The sequence below is a fragment of the Babylonia areolata genome, chromosome 4 (assembly GCF_041734735.1).
Source record: "Babylonia areolata isolate BAREFJ2019XMU chromosome 4, ASM4173473v1, whole genome shotgun sequence".
Lineage (NCBI taxonomy): Eukaryota > Metazoa > Mollusca > Gastropoda > Neogastropoda > Buccinidae > Babylonia > Babylonia areolata.
The window spans coordinates 59,210,073-59,232,809 of NC_134879.1; the positions used below are offsets into that span (position 1 = coordinate 59,210,073).

Genomic DNA, 22,737 nt, shown 5'->3' on the forward strand with positions numbered 1-22,737 from the left:
GGTGGAAAGCATTCGACATACGATTTTGTAACCTTCAAAAGTTTACAATTTTGCGATAGAGATATCACTTTACATTAAAGGCTGCCTACAGATAAAGCTGTTGAACTATGGAACACAAACTATGTCAACAAAAAGACACAAATCAAAATAATATATGTAAGTAGGCACATCTACTTCCGGAATATGGACGAAACCTTGTTTCAATATGGTTCCTGCTGGTCACATGAGTGGATGTTGTCGGGAAGTTGATAGACCAATGGATTATTACATCACAATATTGTGTTGATATCTGAATCATGAATAAGCAGCATAAAATTGCAAAAATATTCTGAACTTTGGAATATTGATTACAGCTGTTATCAGAGCTTTTTTTTTTTTTTTTTATCGTGAGTTTCGTCTGAACAATAAGGTTGGTTGCAGAAACCTGACGAAAGATACCAAAGATGAGATGATATGACTTTATCAGTGAAACCATTCTTAAACGTGTGGTGATGAGGTGAGTGGGTTATGTGGTGATAATCAGCATAATTGTTGTTGTGAATGGAAAGAAACAAAGATTTTCAGAGTTTTTGTCTTTTCTTCACTGACATAGGAGATGAATAATGCCAGTACATTGTGTACGGTAGAATGTAGCATAGTATTGCTAGTGAAATGAACGATACCCCATTGTGTGAAGCTGTGCAACATAGATCTATATAGATCTCGGTATATATGTATATATATATATATATATATATATATGTGTGTGTGTGTGTGCTTCTTTGCTTTGTGTCTGATTGAAATTGTAAAGTGTATTGAGCAGTTTGAGTGCTATATAAATTATTATTATTATTATTATTTTATTAATGTTGTTTTGTTGTTATAATAATAATGATATTATCATCATCATCATCATCATCATTTTTTGTTTCTTTTTTGTTATTTAAATTATAATCATATAAGATATTCCCAACATTGTCAATTTCAGTTCTACAGACAGCAACAATCAGGAAATAAAATTACACTTTATGGGTGGACACACACACACACACACGCACACACACACACACACACACACACACACACACACAAAAGAGGGAGAAGAATAGGAACTTGAGGATATGCGTGTGTGTGTGTGTGTGTGTGTGTGTGTGTGTGTGAAACTGAAAGAGAGGGAGACAGTATATGTTTGTGTTTATGTTAAGAGACAGTATATGTTTGTGTTTATGTTAAGTATGAGCTGTGTACTCATGTGAATTAGTATGCATATCTCATTACGCCATTTTTCTTATCTTATGTTGTTGCCATTGTATGTTGCTGTTAGGCATATTAACAGTGAGGCTTTTATGGTTGCAGGAAACAATTCTGGGACTAATAATTAACAGTAATACTGCCTTGCCACAAGCTGATGAATACTGAACAATAACGCCTGACATGGAGGGCCAAGTGACAGGCACCAGCAGAGCAGAACAGACTGCTGATCATACACAGTCTGGTGGTCAGAACTTTCAGCAAACAGCAGGTGACAACACTGATAAAAACCTTGGCAACAAAATGACTGCAAGTGATGATAGCAGCACTGAGACTCAGAACCAGAAAACGACAGCCGACAGTAGTGGAACTGAAACTGAAAGCCCCAGCAGCAAAAAGACCACTGACACTGGAGATGTGGACAATCCAGTGCAGGGTGAGGGTGAGGATGGTGGTGAGGTGAGCAAGGTGCCCAGGGAGCATGGGCGGCTGGATGTGCTGCTGAGCCAGATCCCCAAGAAGGCCCAGCATGGACTGCTGATGCAGTGTGACCTCATCCTCACCTGCATCGACGCCAACCAGCAGTTCATCGCACTGGGCACCAACATTGGCCTCACCTTCCTCTACAACCGCCAAGATCACAGCATGCAGAGACTGAGGTCTGAGGTCAGTGGCTCACATTTTATGGTTTATTGATAAACTGTTCATTATGACCAGGTGGACTTTTTCCATGTCCCTTTTTTTTATCTTTTATATATATATATATATATTTTTTTTTTACCTGTCTTTGCATGATCAACAGCTGAGGGGAGAGTACTCCAACATTTTGTTTTTGTTGTCTGAAAGTCAATGAGAAAAGACATGAAGAAAACCTGTGCACAGCTGTAATCAGAGTTCCACTGCCACTCCCTGCAAACAATGTCAGATCAAAACTGTGCAAGTGACTGTGGAAATGGCACAAACTGTGAGTGTGGGAGTAAAAGATAATATTGTCAGTGTATGTCAGTTGGTAAGGGTTTGTTTTCTGCCAAAAGATGAGGATGCAGATTACATAGCCTTCAAGAGCCATAGGGGTGGTAAAGTCATAGATATTCACCTTTGGCAGTTCTGATGTGGATCTGAGCGTTCAGCTGTACTAAGAGCAGCAATATCAAGTATCAAGGTGAGCACAGAGAGCTGGTGACGCAGTGGAATGGTAAAGTTCTACCCCTGAGTATGAAACACTCCTGTGTAGACTTGACATGGTGTAGTAATGCAGGCGTGAAGGGCTATTGTCCCTGTGTGTGTGTGTGTGTGTGCAGACGTCGAGCGATGTAATCACCTGTGTCAAGCTGCATCATGGGGTGGATGACCAGGTGGCAGCTGGCATGGCGTCAGGAATGCTGTGCATCTTCTTCATCCCCGGACCCATTTCTCTGGCCAAGAAACAGGTGAGCTGAGCTGACTGCCAGGCTCTCCCCATGATAAGAAAAGCTTTACTGTCTCAAGATGGAGGCATTTGGCAACAGTCATGGAGCAGTGGCCTGGCGGTAACGCACCCTGCTGGGAAGTGAGTGGCTGTGAGTTCAGGTCCCATGATAAACAGATCAGGAATTCCCCCCCCCCCCCCAACCCGCTCGCCCCCCTCCCCACCCCCCCCTCTGCCCCCACCCTTCTCTTAACTGTGAGTGGAAGTCTGGATCTAAGTCATACAGATGAGACGATAAACCAAGTTTCTGAGTGTAGCATGCACTTAGTGCTTAAAAAAGAATATACATCAACAAAAGTGTTGTCACTGGCAAACATTTGTTGAAAAATCCTCTTTGATGTTGAAAAAACAGCTACACTTACAGACAGGAAAAAGGAACAGAAAGTGATGCTGCTGTATGGCCACATCTGTTTGATGAAAAAACAGCTACACTTATAGACAGGAAGAAGGAACAGAAAGCGATGCTGCTGAATGTCCACATCTGTTTGATGTTGAAAAAACAGCTACACTTATAGACAGGAAGAAGGAACAGAAAGCGATGCTGCTGAATGTCCACATCTGTTTGATGTTGAAAAAACAGCTACACTTATAGACAGGAAGAAGGAACAGAAAGCGATGCTGCTGAATGTCCACATCTGTTTGATGTTGAAAAAACAGCTACACTTACAGACAGGAAAAAGGAACAGAAAGTGATGCTGCTGTATGGCCACGTGCTCTCCACAGGGAGACTGGCCTCAATTTCACTGACAGAAATTTGTTGTGACAAAAAAAAAGAAAACAAGCAATACAATTACAATACAGTCAAATAAAATGCACCACAGTAATGCACTCTGTGTAATACAAGAAAACACTGAAGTTATTATCAAGATGGAAGATCACACACTGCAGATCTAATAAAAAGTAAATCAAAACATTCTATAGACCTGAATCAACCTTTATTTACTGTCTAGAACATTGTGTGAAGTGAGTGCGTTTGTGAAAAGTGTGATGTCATTCAAATGGGATGTTTAACCAAATTCTTATGTGCAGTATACACTTAGAACACATAACAGAACCCACAGCAACAAGAGAGACCTTGGTTCCTGTCTAAATTTGTTGTAAAATCAACTCCAAGATAAATACAGGTGTGTACATGAGTGTGACTGAAGCCTGACAGAATCAGAGAATGGCACAGGAAACAAATGATGAGCACCTGAAGGCACCTGTCATTGGGCTGTACTGAGGTAGGCAGTCTGCTGTGCAAATGACTGTGTCTGTCAAGTGCTGACAGTTTGGTCTCTGACCAAGGATGGACGTCATGTAATATCAAATGATGATAACAATATGATGAGCACCTGAAGACACCTGTCAATGGGCTGTACTGAGGTAGGCAGCCTGCTGTGCAAATGACTGTGTCTGTCAAGTGCTTAAAGTTTGGTCTCTGACCAAGGATAGACGTCATGTAAGCATCAGTAATATCAAATGATGATAACAATATGATGTGCAGCTGCAGAAGTTTGACGTGCGGTCGGTGCACAAGCACTACATCAGCTGTGTGGAGTGGAGCACCAATGGCATGAAGCTGTTCACAGGGGACAAGGCTGGCAATGTCGTTGTGACCGAGGTCGACTTCTACCAGGTGCCTGTTTCACCGTGCACATACAGTGGAGTGTACCAGTGGTACAACTACAAAAATATCAGTTTGAAATGTGTTATTCAGATTGAGGCCTAATGTTTTATTCAGATTCAGGTCTAAAACCCTAACTGAAGAGGGAAATTGTATACCAGTAACACTTCTTTGCAATAAATCTGTGCCTGATATTTAGTCTTGACTCTTTTACCACCAAGTGTCTGAGTGAAAAGCTCTCCCCAGCGCCAGTGCTGTCAGCCACATGATTCAGTATTTGTCAGAACAACTCAGTGGACTTGTTCACCTCAGAATCAGTAAGGGAGAAATGTTGCTCACTTTCCTGTTGCTGAAAGTGAGCTGCAGCTGTCATGCTTTGTTACCGTGTGAAAAATGGTCCTTTTTTCATGGCCCCTTGATGTTGACAGTGAACTGTCTTGTTGACCAAAGTTGACTTTGGCAGTGATTAAGTTAGGATGATTATTGAAATGAAAAAATCATTTTGATACTATGATCAAAGTTAAGCCATATATAACTGTTCAAATTTAGGCCTTGAAAATGTAGAACACCACATTACACCATACAGTCTTGTTCCTAGATGATATTTATAAGTAAATTGAATCTAACGCAGCATGGGGTATTTTAAAATTTGGGCCAAATATTTTCATCTGTAAGTCCTAAAGACCAGGACAACATGTTCTCCTGAATCATGGCATAAACAAAACGACACTTTGTCAGTTCTTTTCACTAAATCTAAACCAATTGTACGCAAAGTGTGATATACAAAATATCATTTTGGTCAAAACACTCTGTAGCAGCAAGTATGATTGTGACTGGCCAGGTGATGGTGAGAGTGAGAGAGGGTGGTCAGGCTGACCAGTACAGATGTTTGTGACTGGCCAGGTGATGGTGAGAGTGAGAGAGGGTGGTCTGGCTGACCAGTACAGATGTTTGTGACTGGCCAGGTGATGGTGAGAGTGAGACAGGGTGGTCTGGCTGACCAGTACAGATGTTTGTGACTGGCCAGATGATGGTGAGAGTGAGAGAGGGTGGTCAGGCTGACCAGTACAGATGTTTGTGACTGGCCAGGTGATGGTGAGAGTGAGACAGGGTGGTCTGGCTGACCAGTACAGATGTTTGTGACTGGCCAGATGATGGTGAGAGTGAGAGAGGGTGGTCAGGCTGACCAGTACAGATGTTTGTGACTGGCTGGATGATGGTGAGAGTGTGTCTGTATGTATGGAGCTGAAGGATGGAAAGCTGAACTGGATCCATTGTCGTGTGTGTTGACCAGTGTGTGTGATGACCAGCGTGTGTGATGACCAGTGTGTGTGAGTGACCTGTGACCTGTGTGTGTGAGTGACCTGTGTGTGTGATGTGTGTGTGATGACCAGTGTGTGTGATGTGTGTGTGATGACCAGTGTGTGTGATGACCAGTGTGTGTGTGATGACCAGGTGTGTGATGACCAGTGTGTGTGAGTGACCAGGTGTGTGAGTGACCAGTGTGTGTGAGTGACCAGGTGACCAGTGTGTGTGATGACCAGGTGTGTGAGTGACCAGTGTGTGTGATGACCAGTGTGTGTGTGATGACCAGGTGTGTGTGAGTGACCAGGTGACCAGTGTGTGTGATGACCAGTGTGTGTGATGACCAGGTGTGTGATGACCAGGTGTGTGTGAGTGACCAGGTGACCAGTGTGTGTGATGACCAGGTGTGTGAGTGACCAGTGTGTGTGATGACCAGTGTGTGTGTGATGACCAGGTGTGTGTGCGTGTGATGACCATTGTGTGTGATGACCCACTAGTGTGCGTGAGTGACCAGGTGTGTGTGATGACCAGTGTGTGTGATGACCAGGTGTTTGTGAGTGGCCAGGTGTGTATGATGACCAGGTGTTTGTGAGTGACCAGTGTGTGTGATGTGTGTGTGATGACCAGTGTGTGTGTGATGACCAGGTGTGTGTGAGTGGCCAGTGTGTGTGATGACCAGGTGTGTGTGATGACCAGGTGTGTGTGAGTGACCAGTGTGTGCGAGTGACCAGGTGTGTGTGATGACCAGGTGTGTGTGAGTGACCAGTGTGTGTGTGATGACCAGTGTGTGTGATGACCAGTGTGTGTGATGACCAGTGTGTGTGTGATGACCAGGTGTGTGTGAGTGGCCAGTGTGTGTGAGTGACCAGGTGTGTGTGAGTGACCAGTGTGTGTGATGACCAGGTGTGTGTGAGTGGCCAGTGTGTGTGTGAGTGACCAGGTGTGTGTGAGTGACCAGGTGTGTGTGATGACCAGGTGTGTGTGAGTGGCCAGGTGTGTGTGATGACCAGGTGTGTGTGATGACCAGGTGTGTGTGAGTGACCAGTGTGTGTGATGACCAGGTGTGTGTGATGACCAGGTGTGTGTGAGTGACCAGGTGTGTGTGAGTGGCCAGTGTGTGTGAGTGGCCAGGTGTGTGTGATGACCAGGTGTGTGTGATGACCAGGTGTGTGTGATGACCAGGTGTGTGTTTGAGTGGCCAGTGTGTGTGATGACCAGGTGTGTGAGTGACCAGGTGTTCGTGCGTGACCAGGTGTGTGTGATGACCAGGTGTGTGTGATGACCAGGTGTGTGTGATGACCAGATGTGTGTGAGTGACCAGGTGTGTGTGATGACCAGGTGTGTGTGTGAGTGGCCAGTGTGTGTGAGTGACCAGGTGTGTGTGATGACCAGGTGTGTGTGTGAGTGGCCAGTGTGTGTGAGTGACCAGGTGTGTGTGATGACCAGCATGTGTGATGACCAGGTGTGTGTGATGACCAGGTGTGTGTGTGAGTGGCCAGTGTGTGTGATGACCAGGTGTGTGAGTGACCAGGTGTTTGTGCGTGACCAGGTGTGTGTGATGACCAGATGTGTGTGAGTGACCAGTGTGTGTGAGTGACCAGTGTGTGTGATGACCAGGTGTGTGTGAGTGACCAGTGTGTGTGAGTGACCAGTGTGTGTGATGACCAGGTGTGTGTGAGTGACCAGTGTGTGTGATGACCAGGTGTGTGTGAGTGACCAGTGTGTGTGATGACCAGGTGTGTGTGATGACCAGGTGTGTGTGATGACCAGGTGTGTGTGAGTGACCAGGTGTGTGTGATGACCAGGTGTGTGTGATGACCAGGTGTGTGTGAGTGACCAGGTGTGTGTGATGACCAGGTGTGTGTGATGACCAGGTGTGTGTGAGTGACCAGTGTGTGTGAGTGACCAGTGTGTGTGATGACCAGGTGTGTGTGAGTGACCAGTGTGTGTGATGACCAGGTGTGTGTGAGTGACCAGTGTGTGTGAGTGACCAGTGTGTGTGATGACCAGGTGTGTGTGATGACCAGGTGTGTGTGAGTGACCAGGTGTGTGTGATGACCAGGTGTTTATGAGTGACCAGGTGTGTGTGATGACCAGGTGTGTGTGATGACCAGCATGTGTGATGACCAGGTGTGGTTGTTCCCAGGGCCAGTGCAAGTCATGCCTGTTGCTGGTGGAGCCGCCCACAGAGGTGGTCCAGCTGCACTACGACCATCGCGTCCTGCTGGTGTCCACACGGCACCGCTCCTTCCTCTGTCGCCTGGATACCACCGGCCACCTCACGCAGGTCGGACAACAGGACCGCAAAACGTGAGTGGGGGCTGTGGGGAGAGGGGGCAGAGTGGAATCTTCCAGGAGAACAGACTGGGGCCCTGTGAAATGGCGCAGTGTTGCCCATGTTGTGATTGCTTATGTTGATGGTCAAATTGAGCGTCAAGGAGCTGACAAAGCATGCAGACTGATCCATGTATGCTGCACCACTTCTGTTTTAACCACACAAAAAAACAAAGGAAAAAGCAGATGCCTGACCATTGCACTAATCCAACACACCTGACCATTGCACTAATCCAACACACCTGACCATTGCACTAATCCAGCACACCTGACCATTGCACTAATCCAACACACCTGACCATTGCACTAATCCAGCACACCTGACCATTGCACTAATCCAGCACACCTGACCATTGCACTAATCAAACACACTGTTCAGGCCTTGAAAGCCCATCCTAGGTTTGTTGATGGCCTGCCCTAGGTTTGTTGAAAGCCTGCCCTAGGTTTGTTGAAGACCTGCCCTAGGTTTGTTGAAAGCCTGCCCCAGGTTTGTTGAAGGCCTGCCCTAGGTTTGTTGAAGACCTGCCCTAGGTTTGTTGAAGGCCTGCCCCAGGTTTGTTGAAAGCCTGCCCCAGGTTTGTTGAAGGCCTGCCCCAGGTTTGTTGAAGGCCTGCCCTAGGTTTGTTGAAGGCCTGCCCTAGGTTTGTTGAAGGCCTGCCCTAGGTTTGTTGAAGGCCTGCCCTAGGTTTGTTGAAGGCCTGCCCTAGGTTTGTTGAAAGCCTGCCCCAGGTTTGTTGAAGGCCTGCTCTAGGTTTGTTGAAGGCCTGCCCTAGGTTTGTTGAAGGCCTGCCCTAGGTTTGTTGAAAGCCTGCCCCAGGTTTGTTGAAGGCCTGCTCTAGGTTTGTTGAAGGCCTGCCCTAGGTTTGTTGATGATGATGAGAGTGGTGACAGTTATGATGGTGATGACCATTCTGATGATGATGATGATGATGATGATGAGGGTGGTGACAGTGATGATGATGATTATAAGGGTGGTGACAGTGATGATGATGATGATTATAAGGGTGGTGACGGTGATGACAGTGATGATGGTGGTGACGGTGATGATGGTGGTGACGGTGATAACAGTGATGACGGTGATGACAGTGATGACGGTGATGACAGTGATGACAGTGGTGACGGTGATGACAGTGATGACGGTGATGACGGTGGTGACAGTGATGACGGTGATGACAGTGATGACGGTGATGACGGTGATGACAGTGATGACGGTGATGACGGTGATGACAGTGATGATGGTGATGACGGTGGTGATGGTGATGACAGTGATGACAGTGATGGTGGTGATGGTGATGATAGTGATGACAGTGATGATGGTGATGATGGTTGCAGGCAGGGGAACTTTGGGGCGGCCATGATCCCAGGTCTGCGCAAAGTGGACAATGTCCAGCTGTACGCTGTACGACCTGGCTGTCGTGTCTGGCTGTCTGACATCCACGGCAACGTCCTGCACACCTACATGTTCAAGGTATACCATCCTGCACACCTACATGTTGAAGGTACACCATCCTGCACACCTACATGTTGAAGGTACACCATCCTGCACACCTACATGTTGAAGGTATAACATGATCCACACCTACATGTTGAAGGTATAACATGATCCACACCTACATGTTGAAGGTATAACATGATCCACACCTACATGTTGAAGGTATAACATGATCCACACCTACATGTTGAAGGTACACCATCCTGCACACCTACATGTTGAAGGTATAACATGATCCACACCTACATGTTGAAGGTATAACATGATCCACACCTACATGTTCAAGGTATACCATCCTGCACACCTACATGTTGAAGGTACACCATCCTGCACACCTACATGTTGAAGGTACACCATCCTGCACACCTACATGTTGAAGGTATAACATGATCCACACCTACATGTTGAAGGTATAACATGATCCACACCTACATGTTCAAGGTACAACATGATCCACACCTACATGTTGAAGGTATAACATGATCCACACCTACATGTTGAAGGTATAACATGATCCACACCTACATGTTGAAGGTATAACATGATCCACACCTACATGTTGAAGGTACACCATCCTGCACACCTACATGTTGAAGGTATAACATGATCCACACCTACATGTTGAAGGTATAACATGATCCACACCTACATGTTGAAGGTATAGCATGATCCACACCTACATGTTGAAGGTATAGCATGATGCACACCTACATGTTGAAGGTATAACATGATCCACACCTACATGTTGAAGGTATAACATGCTGCACACCTACATATTGAAGGTATAACATCCTGCACACCTACATGTTGAAGGTATAGCATGATCCACACCTACATGTTGAAGGTATAACATGATCCACACCTACATGTTGAAGGTATAACATCCTGCACACCTACATGTTGAAGGTATAACATGATCCACACCTACATGTTGAAGGTATAGCATGATGCACACCTACATGTTGAAGGTATAACATGATCCACACCTACATGTTGAAGGTATAACATGATCCACACCTACATGTTGAAGGTATAACATGATCCACACCTACATGTTGAAGGTATAACATGATCCACACCTACATGTTGAAGGTATAACATGATCCACACCTACATGTTGAAGGTATAACATGATCCACACCAACATGTTGAAGGTATAGCATGATCCACACCTACATGTTGAAGGTATAGCATGATGCACACCTACATGTTGAAGGTATAACATCCTGCACACCTACATGTTGAAGGTATAACATGATCCAAACCTACATGTTGAAGGTATAACATGATCCACACCTACATGTTGAAGGTATAACATGATGCACACCTACATGTTGAAGGTATAACATGATCCACACCTACATGTTGAAGGTATAGCATGATGCACACCTACATGTTGAAGGTATAACATGATCCACACCTACATGTTGAAGGTATAACATTATCCACACCTACATGTTGAAGGTATAACATGATCCACACCTACATGTTGAAGGTATAACATGATCCACACCTACATGTTGAAGGTATAACATCCTGCACACCTACATGTTGAAGGTATAACATGATGCACACCTACATGTTGAAGGTATAACATGATCCACACCTACATGTTGAAGGTATAACATGATCCACACCTACATGTTGAAGGTATAGCATGATCCACACCTACATGTTGAAGGTATAACATGATCCACACCTACATGTTGAAGGTGTAACATGATACACACCTACATGTTGAAGGTATAACATGATCCACACCTACATGTTGAAGGTATAACATGATCCACACCTACATGTTGAAGGTATACCATCCTGCACACCTACATGTTGAACTATGACGTCCTATACACCTACATGTTGAAGTATGACGTCCTATACACCTACATGTTGAAGTGTGACGTCCTATACACCTACATGTTGAAGTGTGACGTCCTACACACCTAGATGTTGAAGTATGACGTCCTATACACCTACATGTTGAAGTGTGACGTCCTATACACCTACATGTTGAAGTATGACGTCCTACACACCTCCATGTTGAAGTATGACGTCCTACACACCTACATGCTCAAGGTACACAGCACAGTACACACTGACAACATCCTACACACGTACATGTTCAAGGTACACAGCACAGTACACACTGACAACGTCCTACACCCCTACATGTTCAAGGTACACAGCACAGTACACACTGACAACGTCCTACACACCTACATGTTCAAGGTACACAGCACAGTACACACTGACAACGTCCTACACACCTACATTTTCAAGGTACACAGCACAGTACACACTGACAACGTCCTACACACCTACATGTTCAAGGTACACAGCACAGTACACACTGACAACATCCTACACACCTACATGTTCAAGGTACACAGCAAAGTACACACTGTCAACGTCCTATACACCTATATGTCCAAGGTACACAGCACAGTACAAACTGTTGAGAAATTGACACTGGTTAATGACTCAGTTTGATTCTGCAGTCAAACTCAGACCCTCAAGGACACTGTAGTAGCAGATGAGGGACTTGGTGATTGCAGGAAGCTGACAGAATGAGTTCTGTCCTCAGGACTTGCTGAGTGCAGGAAGCTGACAGAATGACTTCTGTCCTCAGGACTTGCTGAGTGCAGGAAGCTGACAGAATGACTTCTGTCCTCAGGACTTGCTGAGTGCAGGAAGCTGACAGAATGGTTTCTGTCCTCAGGACTTGCTGAGTGCAGGAAGCTGACAGAATGGTTTCTGTCCTCAGGACTTGCTGAGTGCAGGAAGCTGACAGAATGGTTTCTGTCCTCAGGACTTGGTGATTGCAGGAAGCTGACAGAATGACTTCTGTCCTCAGGACTTGGTGATTGCAGGAAGCTGACAGAATGACTTCTGTCCTCAGGACTTGCTGAGTGCAGGAAGCTGACAGAATGGTTTCTGTCCTCAGGACTTGCTGAGTGCAGGAAGCTGACAGAATGATTTCTGTCCTCAGGACTTGCTGAGTGCAGGAAGCTGACAGAATGATTTCTGTCCTCAGGACTTGCTGAGTGCAGGACACCCAGACATACCCCTCCTGCACCCTGCCCCCCGCTCCACCACCCCCACCACAGAGCTGCAGTTCGGGCCTCTGCACATGTACTGCACCACTCAGCTGCTGACGTACAATACCTCCACCCTGTTCATCCTGGATCCTGTCAGGTAGGTCACACACACACACACACACACACACACACACACACACACACACACGCTGCCTCTGTTTCTGATCCATTGTCCACCAGTGATAAAAGAGTTAAAAGCTGTGTTTCAGCATGGTTTTGTATCTCCGTGGGAAAGGCCCTGTACTGTAATATTCCTCCATCCCTCCAGGTGTGAATGGGGACCTGACATCACTTGAGGAAGGTTAAAACATCTCATGGGAAAGGCCCTGTACTGTAATATTCCTCCATCCATCCAGGTGTGAATGGGGACCTGACACCACTTGAGGAAGGTTAAAACATCTCATGGGAAAGGCCCTGTACTGTAATATTCCTCCATCCATCCAGGTGTGAATGGGGACCTGACATCACTTGAGGAAGGTTAAAACATCTCCATGGGAAAGGCCCTGTACTGTAATATTCCTCCATCCATCCAGGTGTGAATGGGGACCTGACATCACTTGAGGAAGGTTAAAACATCTCATGGGAAAGGCCCTGTACTGTAATATTCCTCCATCCATCCAGGTGTGAATGGGGACCTGACATCACTTGAGGAAGGTTAAAACATCTCCGTGGGAAAGGCCCTGTACTGTAATATTCCTCCATCCCTCCAGGTGTGAATGGGGACCTGACATCACTTGAGGAAGGTTAAAACATCTCATGGGAAAGGCCCTGTACTGTAATATTCCTCCATCCATCCAGGTGTGAATGGGGACCTGACTTCACTTGAGGAAGGTTAAAACATCTCATGGGAAAGGCCCTGTACTGTAATATTCCTCCATCCATCCAGGTGTGAATGGGGACCTGACATCACTTGAGGAAGGTTAAAACATCTCATGGGAAAGGCCCTGTACTGTAATATTCCTCCATCCATCCAGGTGTGAATGGGGACCTGACTTCACTTCAGGAAGGTTAAAATGGCTTGGCATCAGAGATCTTTTCCCATCCCTCTTGTGGCCAATCAGTGGTAGTCTCTGTGCGTGTGTGTATGTGTGTGTATGTGTGGGTCTGTGTGTTTGTGTGCGTTTGTGCATGCGCGAGGGTGTAAGTGTACACAAGTGTCAGGAGAGTTCTGTGCATGTGCGTATGTGTGTGTGTGTGTGGGGAGGGGGAGGGGGGGGAGGCGGGGCGGGGGGAAGGTGGTAGAAGATGAGGTATATGTGTGTGTGGGGGGGGGAGGGGGGGACACAGGGCAGGGGGAAGGGGGTAGAAGATGAGGTATATGTGTGTGGGGGGGGAGGGGGGGGACACAGGGCAGGGGGAAGGGGGTAGAAGATGAGGTATATGTGTGTGGGGGGGGGGGACACAGGGCAGGGGGAAGGGGGTAGAAGATGAGGTATATGTGTGGGGGGGGAGGGGGGGACACAGGGAAGGGGGTAGAAGATGAGGTGTGTGTGTGAATGCATGTCTACACTGAGGGAACAACGGAATATTGGAAAGTGCGGGTGTGCATATATATATCTTTGTATATATGTGTGTGGGGTTGGGTGTGGGGGATATGGGCGTATGTGTGTGTGCTTGTACAAGTAAGAGTGCCTCTGTGTGTGTGTGTGTGTGTTTGTGTGTGTGTGCCATGGAAGCTGCGATACATAGCCTAGAAATGAGTGTGTGGAGGAGGGGGGTAGAGGGGGTGCAGGGTAATGTGTGTGTGTGTGTGTGTGTGTGTGTTGGAGCTCATGTACGTTTATGTGTATTTGACTGTGCTTTCATATCTGTGAAACTGCATGTTTGGTGCATGTCTGTTATGCATATGTGTGTGTATGTGTGAATGTGTGTCTGCATGTTTTACATTTATTTGCTTATTTATCATCATTGTTGTCATTTTTGTTTATTTATTTTATTTATTTATTTATTTTATTATTATTATTATTACTACTACTACTTTTTTTTCCTTTTTTTTACGCTTATAGTTGACTTCATCAAGTTTTTGTGCCTTATACATATTATTATTAGTAGTAGTAGTTCTTTTTATGTATTTATCCATTATTTATAATTAGTTGTTTTTTTTTTGGGGGGGGGGGGATTTCTGAAGGCCTGACTAAGCGCGTTGGGTTCCACTGCTGGTCAGGCATCTGCTTGGCAGATGTGGTGCAGTGTATATGGATTTGTCCGAATGCAGTGACGCCTCCTTGAGCTACTGAAACTGAAACTGAAACAGCAAAGAAGGGACTAGACCCCCAGCTTTCTAAGCCAGGACCCCATGGTGGAGGTCATGTGGTGATTTCAGACCAAAACAGATGGTCTCAATCTGATACCTGAGCTTACAACAACAGCGTGTGTGTTGTGTGTGTGTGTGTGTGTGTGTATGTATGTTTTGTGCATGTGATGTGTGTTGTGTGTGTGTGTGTGTATGTGTGTGTGTGTGTGTGTGTGTGTGGTGTGTGTGTATCGTTCGTTCTTTAGTTTAGCGTCTTTTCACTATCAGTGATATTAGACGTTAAAAAAAAAAAAAAAAAAAAAAGGGATGGGGGGAGGAAGGTGGTATAACTAACATGCAATTACATTTAACAGTAACAATTCAATAATAATAATTATAATAAACAGAAACCATTAACACAATTCTGAAGTGCATTAAAGGAATGTAGAAATAGGGCTATGAACTAATGCCTGTGAAAGTTCGACCATAAGAACCTTGTCAGAAATAACTTTACAAAAATCACGTGTGTATGTGCGCGCGTGTGTGAGTGTGTGGTGTGTGTCTCTGTGTGTGTGTGGTGTGTGTGTGTGTGTGTGGTGTGTGTGTGTGTGTGTGGTGTGTGTCTCTGTGTGTGTGTGGTGTGTGTGTGTGTGTGTGGTGTGTGTGTGTGGTGTGTGTGTATGTGTGTGTGTGCGTGTGATGTATATGTGTGTGTGTGTGGTGTGTATGTGTGTGTGTGTGTGTGTGGGGTGTGTGTGTGTGTGTGTGGTGTTTGTGGTGTGTGTGTGTGTGTGTGTGTGTATATATGTGTGTGTGGTGTGTGTGTGTGTGTGTGTGTGTGGTGTGTGTGTGTGTGTGCGTGCGTGGTGTGTGTGTATGTGTGTGTGTGTGGTGTGTGTGTGTATGTGTGTGGTGTGTGTGTGTGTGTGTGTGTGTGTGTGTGTGTGTGTATGTGTGTGTGTGTGTGTGTGTGTGGTGTGTGTGTATGTGTGTGTGTATGTGTGTGGTGTGTGTGTGTGTGTGGTGTGTGTATATGTGTGTATGTGTGTGGTGTGTGTGTGTGTGTGTGTGTGTGGTGTGTGTGTGCAGGAACCGGGTGGTGGGCAGTCAGAAGCAGCTGGGGGGCATTGTTGACGTGGCGGTGCACGAGGACGAGGTGTTGGTGCTGCGCAGACATGGGGACACCGCTGTGGTCCGTATCGCTCAGGAACCAGAGGTCCTCTTTCAGCCAGGTCAGTGTGGGTGTGGGGTGGTGGTGGTGGTTTTTGTGTGTGTGCATGTATTTATATGTGTGTGAGTGAGTGTGTGTATGTGTGTGTTTGTGTGACTGTGTATGTGCGTACATGTGTGTGTGTGTAGTTGTAGTAGTAGTAGTAGTCTTCAGTTTAACGTGTATGTGTGTGTGTGTGTGTGTGTACTTGCACAGTAACCAGATTTTCCAGGTTGGATATACAGTGTAAAAAGTAAGCTAGAGAATGACAGTTTTCCTCCATTAGTGTTGTCAACAGTGTGTGTAGGGCGGGGGTGGAGATGGAGGTGTGTGTGTGTGTGTCATAATCACTGACATACATTTACATGTCAGTGTGGATGTGGAAAACAAACTTGAAAAGAAGTTTAGCTTCCGGTGTCATCAGATAGGTTTTATTTTGCTTGTTAGCTCTTTGTTTGCTTTGTTATTTGGGTTGGGTTTTTTGTGGGGTTTTTTTGTTTCTTTTGTTTTATAGTTGTTGTTTTTTGGGGAGGGGGTATGGGTGGATTGCATAAAACTTCAGCAAGCTTGCATATAACACAGGCCCTTTGTTAATTTCAAAATTCCAAAGTTGTAAGTCATCATTCCTTCTGCTGTGTGTGGTCAGGGATGTCTTTCAGGCAGCACCTGTTAGCAGCAAGATTGTCAGGACATGAGGTATTGTGGTGACAACAGGTGTGCCCCCCCCCCCAATGTCAGGACATGATGTGTTGTGGTGACAACAGGTGTGCCCCCCCCCAATGTCAGGACATGATGTGTTGTGGTGACAACAGGTGTGCCCCCCCCCCAATGTCAGAACATGAGGTGTGTTGTGGTGACAACAGGTGTGCCCCCCCCCCCATGTTAGGACATGAGGTGACAACAGGTGTGCCCCCCCCCAATGTCAGGACATGATGTGTTGTGGTGACAACAGGTGTACCCCCCCCCCAATGTCAGGACATGAGGTGTTGTGGTGACAACAGGGGTACCCCCCCCCCCCAATGTCAGGACATGATGTGTTGTGGTGACAACAGGTGTACCCCCCCCCCCCCCAATGTCAGGACATGATGTGTTGTGGTGACAACAGGTGTACCCCCCCCCCCCCCAATGTCAGGACATGAGGTGACAACAGGTGTGCCCCCCCCCCCCCAATGTCAGGACATGAGGTGTGTTGTGGTGACAACAGGTGTGCCCCCCCCCCAATGTCAGGACATGAGGTGTTGTGGTGACAACAGGTGTGCCCCCCCCCCCCCCTAGTGTCAGGACATGAGGTGTGTTGTGGTGACAACAGGTGTGCCACCCCCAATGTCAGGACATGAGGTATTGTGGTGACAATAGGTGTGCCCCCCCCCCTAGTGTCAGGACATGAGGTGTGTTGTGGTGACAACAGGTGTGCCACCCCCAATGTCAGGACATGAGGTATTGTGGTGACAACAGGTGTGCCCCCCCCCCCAATGTCAGAACATGAGGTGTGTTGTGGTGACAACAGGTGTGCCCCCTCCCCCCCCCCCAATGTCAGGACATGAGGTGTTGTGGTGACAACAGGTGTGCCCCCCCCCCCCCCCCCCCAGTGTCAGGACATGAGGTGTGTTGTGGTGATAACAGGTGTGCCACCCCCCCCCCCCAATGTCAGAACATGAGGTGTGTTGTGGTGACAACAGGTGTGCCCCCTCCCCCCCCCCCAATGTCAGGACATGAGGTGTTGTGGTGACAACAGGTGTGCCCCCCCCCCCAGTGTCAGGACATGAGGTGTGTTGTGGTGAAAACAGGTGTGCCCCCTCCCCCCCCCAATGTCAGGACATGAGGTGTTGTGATGACAACAGGTGTGCCCCCCCCCCAAATGTCAGGACATGAGGTGTGTTGTGGTGACAACAGGTGTGCCCCCCCCCAGTGTCAGGCCATGATGTGTGTTGTGATGACAACAGGTGTGCCCCCCCCAATGTCAGGACATGAGGTGTGTTGTGGTGACAACAGGTGTGCCCCCCCCAATGTCAGGACATGAGGTGTGTTGTGGTGACAACAGGTGTGCCCCCCCCCCCCCCAGTGTCAGGACATGATGTGTGTTGTGGTGACAACAGGTGTGCCCCCCCCCCCCCCCAATGTCAGGACATGAGGTGTGTTGTGGTGACAACAGGTGTGCCCCCCCCCCCCAATGTCAGGACATGAGGTGTGTTGTGGTGATAACAGGTGTGCCCCCCCCCCCCCAAATGTCAGGACATGAGGTGTGTTGTGGTGACAACAGGTGTGCCCCCCCCCCCCCACAATGTCAGGACATGAGGTGTTGTGGTGACAACAGGTGTGCCCCCCCCCCATGTCAGGACATGAGGTGTTGTGGTGACAACAGGTGTGCCCCCCCCCCCAGTGTCAGGACATGAGGTGTTGTGGTGACAACAGGTGTGCCCCCCCCCAGTGTCAGGACATGAGGTGTTGTGGTGACAACAGGTGTGCCCCCCCCCCCAATGTCAGGACATGAGGTGTTGTGGTGACAACAGGTGTGCCCCCCCCCCCATGTCAGGACATGAGGTGTGTTGTGGTGATAACAGGTGTGCCCCCCCCCCAATGTCAGAACATGAGGTGTTGTGGTGAAAACAGGTGTGCCCCCCCCCCCCCCCAGTGTCAGGACATGAGGTGTTGTGGTGACAACAGGTGTGCCCCCCCAGTGTCAGGACATGAGGTGTTGTGGTGATAACAGGTGTGCCCCCCCCCCCAATGTCAGGACATGAGGTGTGTTGTGGTGATAACAGGTGTGCCCCAAGAGGTGCCCTCCATCCCCCCCAGCATCCCCACCCCCAAAGCAGCCAGCAGCAGCACCGCAGAAAAGGCGGGCAGTGCAGGTGGGGGTGGTGAGGAGGGTGTGGGTGTGGAGGAGAACAAGGCCACGCAGTTCTTCAAGAAGACCTTCCTGTCTCCCTTCAAGAAGCTGGACACCCTCCTCCAGCCCAAGGAGCCCTCCCCCCAGGACCTGCGCCCTGTTATACGCTCAGCGGACCCTGACCACACACCCCCCAAAACCACCACCACCTCCCCCACACCTCCATTGCCGTACAGCCAGAACTCCTCTCCAGACCTGCCCCCTGTGGTGCCCCTGGACTCCCCGGACCTGGCGGTTCGAGTCTACACCCCGCTGGATGTGCAGTCCCCAGACAGTGCTCACAGCGCCCTGTCCATGTTTGCCGAGGAAGTGGTGTCTCCCACAACCACCGAGGGCAAGGCTGCCAGTGCTGAGGACCATTCCGACAGGACCTCAGGTAATCACCTACAGACATCACAGGACCTCAGGTAATCACAGTTCCTACAGTCATCACAGGACCTCAGGTAATCACAGTTCCTACAGTCATCACAGGACCTCAGGTAATCACAGTTCTCAGTCATCACAGGACCTCAGGTAATCACAGTTCCTACAGTCATCACTGGACCTCAGGTAATCACAGTTCCTACAGTCATCACAGGACCTCAGGTAATCACAGTTCCTACAGTCATCACAGGACCTCAGGTAATCACCTACAGTCATCACAGGACCTCAGGTAATCACAGTTCCTACAGTCATCACAGGACCTCAGGTAATCACAGTTCTCACAGTCATCACAGGACCTCAGGTAATCACAGTTCCTACAGTCATCACAGGACCTCAGGTAATCACAGTTCTCACACAGTCATCACAGGACCTCAGGTAATCACAGTTCTCACACAGTCATCACAGGACCTCAGGTAATCACAGTTCCTACAGTCATCACTGGACCTCAGGTAATCACAGTTCTCACAGTCATCACAGGACCTCAGGTAATCACAGTTCCTACAGTCATCACTGGACCTCAGGTAATCACAGTTCTCACAGTCATCACAGGACCTCAGGTAATCACAGTTCCTACAGTCATCACAGGACCTCAGGTAATCACAGTTCCTACAGTCATCACAGGACCTCAGGTAATCACAGTTCCTACAGTCATCACAGGACCTCAGGTAATCACAGTTCTCACAGTCATCACAGGACCTCAGGTAATCACAGTTCCTACAGTCATCACAGGACCTCAGGTAATCACAGTTCTCACAGTCATCACAGGACCTCAGGTAATCACAGTTCTCACAGTCATCACAGGACCTCAGGTAATCACAGTTCCTACAGTCATCACAGGACCTCAGGTAATCACCTACAGTCATCACAGGACCTCAGGTAATCACAGTTCCTACAGTCATCACAGGACCTCAGGTAATCACAGTTCCTACAGTCATCACAGGACCTCAGGTAATCACAGTTCCTACAGTCATCACAGGACCTCAGGTAATCACCTACAGTCATCACAGGACCTCAGGTAATCACAGTTCCTACAGTCATCACAGGACCTCAGGTAATCACAGTTCCTACAGTCATCACAGGACCTCAGGTAATCACAGTTCCTACAGTCAGAAAAACAGATCCCCAGGACAGTGCTCCTCCTGTCTGGGTCCAGTAGTTTGGAACAAACTGCTCTTGTCAGTCTGTCACATGGACCCCTCTGTTCTGTTTGAACAGTCTGTCACATGGACCCCTCTGTTCTGTTTGAACAGTCTGTCACATGGACCCCTCTGTTCTGTTTGAACAGTCTGTCACATGGACCCCTCTGTTCTGTTTGAACAGTCTGTCACAACACACCTCTTCCCTTGTCAGTCTGTCACATGAACCCCTCTGTTCAGTTTGAACAGTCTGTCACATGGACCCCTCTGTTCTGTTTGAACAGTCACATGGACCCCTCTGTTCAGTTTGAACAGTCTTTCACATGGACCCCCTGTTCAGTTTGAACAGTCTGTCACATGGACCCCCCTGTTCAGTTTGAACAGTCTGTCAAAACACACCACTGCCCTTCTACCTTCCCTCTCACTGACTAATGTGCTTCTTGAACTAAGGCAGGTCGTGTGTGTGGTGTGTTTGTTTGCGTATTTGTGTGTACCCACACTTGTTCATGTTTGGTGTTCTTGATACATGTATGTTTATGTTTATATAACGTACGATGTCTGTATGTTTATGTATGTATAACGTATAATGTCTGTATGTTTATGTACGTATAACGTATGATGTTGACTCCACAAGCTCTAGGCCTGAGAGGTGTGGGTGACTGGATTGATGATCCAGATGAATTTAAGGACCTCTTTGTTGTTGTCATTGAGTTCAAGTTGTTCAGGGCTTGGTACTGTGAAGTGTGTGCATTGTTCAAGGGGGTGAGGCCCGTACAATCTGCATCAGTCGTATTAGTGTTGTTATTTTTATTGCTGTAAGTTGTAGTACAGTGATGATGACCACTACAGGTGAGGGCGTGAGGCCCGTACAATCTGCATCAGTCGTATTAGTGTTGTTATTTTTATTGTTGTAAGTTGTAGTACAGTGATGATGACCACTACAGGTGAGGGCGTGAGGCCCGTACAATCTGCATCGGTCGTATTAGTGTTGTTATTTTTATTGTTGTAAGTTGTAGTACAGTGATGATGACCACTACAGGTGAGGGCGTGAGGCCCGTACAATCTGCATCGGTCGTATTAGTGTTGTTATTTTTATTGCTGTAAGTTGTAGTACAGTGATGATGACCACTACAGGTGAGGGCGTGAGGCCCGTACAATCTGCATCGGTCGTATTAGTGTTGTTATTTTTATTGCTGTAAGTTGTAGTACAGTGATGATGACCACTACAGGTGAGGGCGTGAGGACAGCGGAGGGAGAACCAGAGGCGACCAGCACACAGGAGGCTGACAGTCAGGACATCATCTTCAGTCACCACATGAACAGGAAGAAGGTCAAGAAGAAGGACAAGAAGGCTAAAGGTCAGAATAGTGTGTGTGTGTGTGTGACTGGGTGGTGGTGGTGTGTAGTAGTGAGACACACTGCAGTGTGTGTGTTTGTGTGTGTGTGTGTGTAGCAGGGAGGAGCTGGTGCCAGAAAACAAGTGGTACTGAGTAGTTGTAAACCTGATTGAATCTACTTCAACATTTTTGATGTAAAGAGATTGTTTACCTGTCAGATTTTTGAAAAGTGTATGTGTGATTTATTTCCCATCTTTTGCATGATGTGAATTTTCTGGTAGTAATTTTTTGGCTTTGCATAATTTCTACACTGTCAGTGGTCAGTCACTGCATGATTGCCCCATGTGGGATGAGTCAAATTTCTGGAACTGAATCCGATTGAATGGAAACAATCTGAAGCATCAGGGTTTGTCAGAAAGACAGACAATGTCACAGGATACTATGTGCTACTCAAGGCCTTGTGAGTGCTTGATATGAAGAAAACCCTGTGTTAGAATACCACCATACCACATTATACCATACCACACCATACCACACCATATCATGCCATACCATACCATACCACACCACACCACACCACACCACACCATACCACACCACACCATACCACACCATACCACACCATACCACACCACACCACACCATACCACACCATACCACACCACACCATACCACACCATACCACACCATACCATACCACACCACACCACACCCTACCATACCACACCACACCACACCACACCACACCATACCACACCATACCACACCACCATACCACACCATACCACACCACACCATACCACACCACACCACACCATACCACACCATACCATACCACACCACACCACACCCTACCACACCATACCACACCACACCATACCACACCATACCACACTATACCACACCATGCCCTACCACACCATACCACACCATACCATACCACAAGAGACTAAAGCTGTCACTGACCCAATACTG

The 22,737-nt window shown here is 47.4% G+C and overlaps 1 protein-coding gene across 1 annotated transcript in view; it reads left to right on the forward strand.

Moving 5' to 3' along the window:
• Window positions 1-220: 220 nt before the first annotated feature.
• The window catches only part of LOC143281345 (tectonin beta-propeller repeat-containing protein 2-like), a 58,638-nt gene continuing 36,121 nt past the window's right edge, over window positions 221-22,737 (forward strand). Inside the window, exons 1-10 of the mRNA XM_076586546.1 lie at window positions 221-496; window positions 1,336-1,896; window positions 2,532-2,660; window positions 4,185-4,316; window positions 7,756-7,919; window positions 9,276-9,411; window positions 12,470-12,630; window positions 15,856-15,998; window positions 18,739-19,242; window positions 21,655-21,783. Of these exons, the coding sequence (XP_076442661.1) occupies window positions 1,414-1,896; window positions 2,532-2,660; window positions 4,185-4,316; window positions 7,756-7,919; window positions 9,276-9,411; window positions 12,470-12,630; window positions 15,856-15,998; window positions 18,739-19,242; window positions 21,655-21,783 (1,981 nt within the window). The 5' untranslated portion in view covers window positions 221-496; window positions 1,336-1,413. The remainder of the gene's footprint in view (window positions 497-1,335; window positions 1,897-2,531; window positions 2,661-4,184; window positions 4,317-7,755; window positions 7,920-9,275; window positions 9,412-12,469; window positions 12,631-15,855; window positions 15,999-18,738; window positions 19,243-21,654; window positions 21,784-22,737) is intronic.